The sequence below is a fragment of the Malurus melanocephalus genome, unplaced genomic scaffold (assembly GCF_030028575.1).
Source record: "Malurus melanocephalus ecotype Western Australia unplaced genomic scaffold, MMel_1.1 scaffold_1031, whole genome shotgun sequence".
Lineage (NCBI taxonomy): Eukaryota > Metazoa > Chordata > Aves > Passeriformes > Maluridae > Malurus > Malurus melanocephalus.
In genome coordinates, this window is record NW_026624263.1 from 7,144 (window position 1) to 10,633 (window position 3,490).

Consider the following 3,490-nt stretch of genomic DNA (forward strand, 5'->3'; position numbering starts at 1 on the left):
CTCAGTGCTCCCCCAGCTATCAGCAGAGTAAGCACAAAGCAAACACAGAGTAAGTAGCACCAGCAGGAAGGAATGGGAAGGGGACAGAACTCCAGAATCAGAAACAAATCCATGGGCTGTTGGATCACTGCACCTCCTAGAGGTGCCTGAAGAGCCAAAATTCCAGCCTTGGAGAACCAGCTTTGAATTTCTGGCTTAGGGAGCRGTATCATCCACCTGGAAGCAAGGAATTTTGAGTTTTTTGGAAGACAGGATGAGCAGAGGCAGCAGGGAAGCACAGGCCAGGTGTACGACACCGGGAACACAGACAGGTAAAGGCAAAGGGTGTTTGCTCTAAGCTATTCTTCAAATATTGGCATATTTGGGTTTATTGCAGGAACACAAGAGTGACAACATTTGCAGTGCTCTGAAAAACAAAATTCTTCCAGCCCCCTGCTTTACAAACATGATTCTGGATCCTGCAGCAATAGGAACAAAATGCCTTGAGATAAGCWGAGGGAACCAGGCAGCTTTATAAAACACACAGAGATGGAAAAGGCTTTTGTTTTTTTTCCAAATGGCGACACTGTGACAGCGAAGAGCACAAACCAACCCCAGGAAGGGCAATGGCAGAGTTCACCAAATACAACAGTAAAAAATAATAATAACATAAAAAAGAAGTCCAGAAGGTTTCTTTTTGTCAGGCAATATTAATAAAGTCTGTAATAAAATATTTAACATCAGCAGCAGGAAACTTTCCCTCTGGATGCAAGGGAACAGTTKGGTGCTCCCTGTGGTTTTGGTCACTGAAACAGGTGCTTCCTTCAAGCCTCTGTTATCCCCGTGGCATTGGTGTGGTTGGTCAGGACATCCTCCAGGTACAGGGACACTCTGAGCCTGGCTTTGCCCTGCAGCTCTCTCTCTACCCCACTCAGATGATCGATGGCTCTCTGCAATCCTCTCTCCCTCTCCCCCAGGTCCGTGTGCATTCCCCCTTCGTTCTCCTCCCCCGAGGACCTCAGGTACTGCAGCACRTAGGGTTTGATGGCGTCCCCGTGGTCCCTGAGGCTCCCCCCGATGAGGGGCAGGTCCGTGCTCCTCGCCAGCCTCAGCAGGTGCAGCAGAGCCCGGCAGATCTGGCTCCTGAGGCTGGAGCTGTACTTGAACTCCAGGAAGTCCTCGGTGTCCTCGCTCCTCTGCAGGGCCACCACCAAGGCACTCCAGATTTGGCAGAACTGCTCCGTGGAGCCGTAGCACTCCCTCTTGCTGGGGATGGACAGGGCCATGGCTGACTTGATTCGCACTTTGAAGTTCTTGCAGGATTTGACTACAGAGGAAAGGGCACTGAAAGCTTGTGTGGYCCAAGGAGCTTCTCCTGAAAAAAACCAAAAAGAAAAAACCCTTTTTAATCAGCCAAAATATGCAAAACTGTAAATGTCTCCTAAGTATTTAACGGGCTGATATTTATTGAATTTCTTGTGGTTTAAATGAGAAAATTGGGAGTTATGGAATGAAATATTAGTTAAAACAGTTAATCTTCTGGAGTTTTACAAGAGGACATTTGACATTTATAACCCCATCCTCACACCCTTTTCTACCATGACAGATCCARCTGAGCACAGCAGTTACCCCTGCACTGGCAGGAGTGTGTTCCACTGGGAAAAGTCCTGGCAAAGCTCTAAAGCAAGACCCAGCTCTGTTGGCTTCCCCCCATCCTCCCCAGCACACGAGCACCAGACACAGGCACTGAGGCAGCCCAGGGGCAGGGCAGCAGGCTCTCACCCAGAGGCAGGGCAGGGTTCTTGAACACGTTCCCCAGCGCGTAGCACGCGTTCCAGCGCACCTTCATGGTGGCCTCGCTGCCAACCGTGGCAATCAGGGCCTGCAGGGACTCCTCGATGGCCTCCCTGAACCTGGGGTTGGCCACGTGGCAGGGCTGCAGGAAATGGAGCACGTTGCCAAGGGCTCGGACAGCGTTGCTCTTTACCTGGAACACACAAACACCTCTCCAGTTTTTGGGTGATCGGCGGCTCTTGTCAAGCCTGCTGTGGAATCAGYTCAGAGGCAGCAAGGAGCACAGCTGGGATCCCACTGTGTCTTCCTAAATGCCACCAGGAAGATCATTCTCTGCAAGTAGTCACAAACCAAACCAAAACCTCTGCACTGTGGAGCAGCCAATTCAGATTCCCTGCAATTCCAACAACACAGGAAACCTCTAAACACCAGCCCTCAGGGGAGGATCTGTGCTGCAGCTCCCCACAAACGCTGGGGCAAAGAAACCCAAACTAACTGGTGCCTTTTCCTTTTTTTTTTTTTTCTTAATACAGGAATTAACTACACCAAGTCCACCCTCCTTCCCCTCAGCCTTACCTTGTCTCTGTCCTTGGATGCTTCTGTTGCAGACCGCAACAATTTCAGCAGCAGGAGATCAGAAAGTTCCTCCTGGAAACTTTGTCCCATGGTTTCCCTGGCAGGAAAATCACCCTGTGAACACCCAGCTCGGCTGCTCCATCCCCAAAGATGTGATACAACCCTTTATAAAGGCCCAYGAGCAAACAACCTTCAATCTTTAGAAAGCTAATATGTAAGGCAGCCCTTTCTGCATGTGACCACTATGTTTATTAATTTAAAACCAAACTATCAATGCAAGAAAGCTGGTTAGCAATGGTTAAGACTGTAATAGAAAACAGAGGGCAAGGAATTGCTCAGGGGCAATTCTGTAGCAGGAATATATGATAACTATTTTCCTGTTAAAAATGTAACAGTAGGTTGGGCTTCCCTCAGTCTTTGGCTTGAGGAAGGGTTAAATATTTATTAATTTTACTCCTGTGTTGTGCTGAAAGTAAAGGAATMATGAAATTACACCAAGCAACGCAAAATAGAAAAGTGAAAAGTTTTAAAGAGTCTCTCCTTAGAGGGACAGRACRTGGGGRAATGGCTTCAAAATTAGTAGGTTTAGATCWAATAATAGAATAAAACTCTTCTCTGTGAGGGTGTCCAGAGCAGCTGTGGCTGCTCCATCCCTGGAAGTGTSCAARGCCAGGCTGGACAGKGCTTGGAGCCACCTGGGATGGTGGAAGGTGTCCCCACACAGACACAAGATTCCTGAACAGTGTCACACACTGGCAGACACACAGGCAAAGGGTGGTTCAAAACAAGGATCCAAGCCAAATTTCAGCTTCTCTGGATGTTAATCACAGAATCATTTTGGTTGGAAAAGCCCTCCCAGCCCATKGAGTCCAAGCTGTACCCAATCCCCACTTTGTCACCAGCCCAGAGCACTGAGTGCCACATCCAGGACACATTCCTTGGACACCTCCAGGGATGGGGACTCCAGCACTTTTATGCTGGAACTAAATGCCCCTTCCAATATCTCTGATATCTGTTTCCACATAAAAGCCCCTTCCAATGTCTCACCACCCTTTCCATGGAGAAATTCTTCCTCATGTCCAACCTGCAGCTCCCCTGGCACAGTGTGACAGTGTGGGACAGGGGCAGGGAGGTGTCCCCC

The 3,490-nt window shown here is 49.0% G+C and overlaps 1 protein-coding gene across 1 annotated transcript in view; it reads right to left on the bottom strand.

Moving 5' to 3' along the window:
- Positions 1-337: 337 nt before the first annotated feature.
- Positions 338-3,490, bottom strand: part of HEATR6 (HEAT repeat containing 6) — a 26,002-nt gene continuing 22,849 nt past the window's right edge. Inside the window, exons 19-21 of the mRNA XM_057386681.1 lie at positions 2,350-2,450; positions 1,762-1,966; positions 338-1,354 (exon numbers count right to left, since the gene is read on the bottom strand). Of these exons, the coding sequence (XP_057242664.1) occupies positions 804-1,354; positions 1,762-1,966; positions 2,350-2,450 (857 nt within the window). The 3' untranslated portion in view covers positions 338-803. The remainder of the gene's footprint in view (positions 1,355-1,761; positions 1,967-2,349; positions 2,451-3,490) is intronic.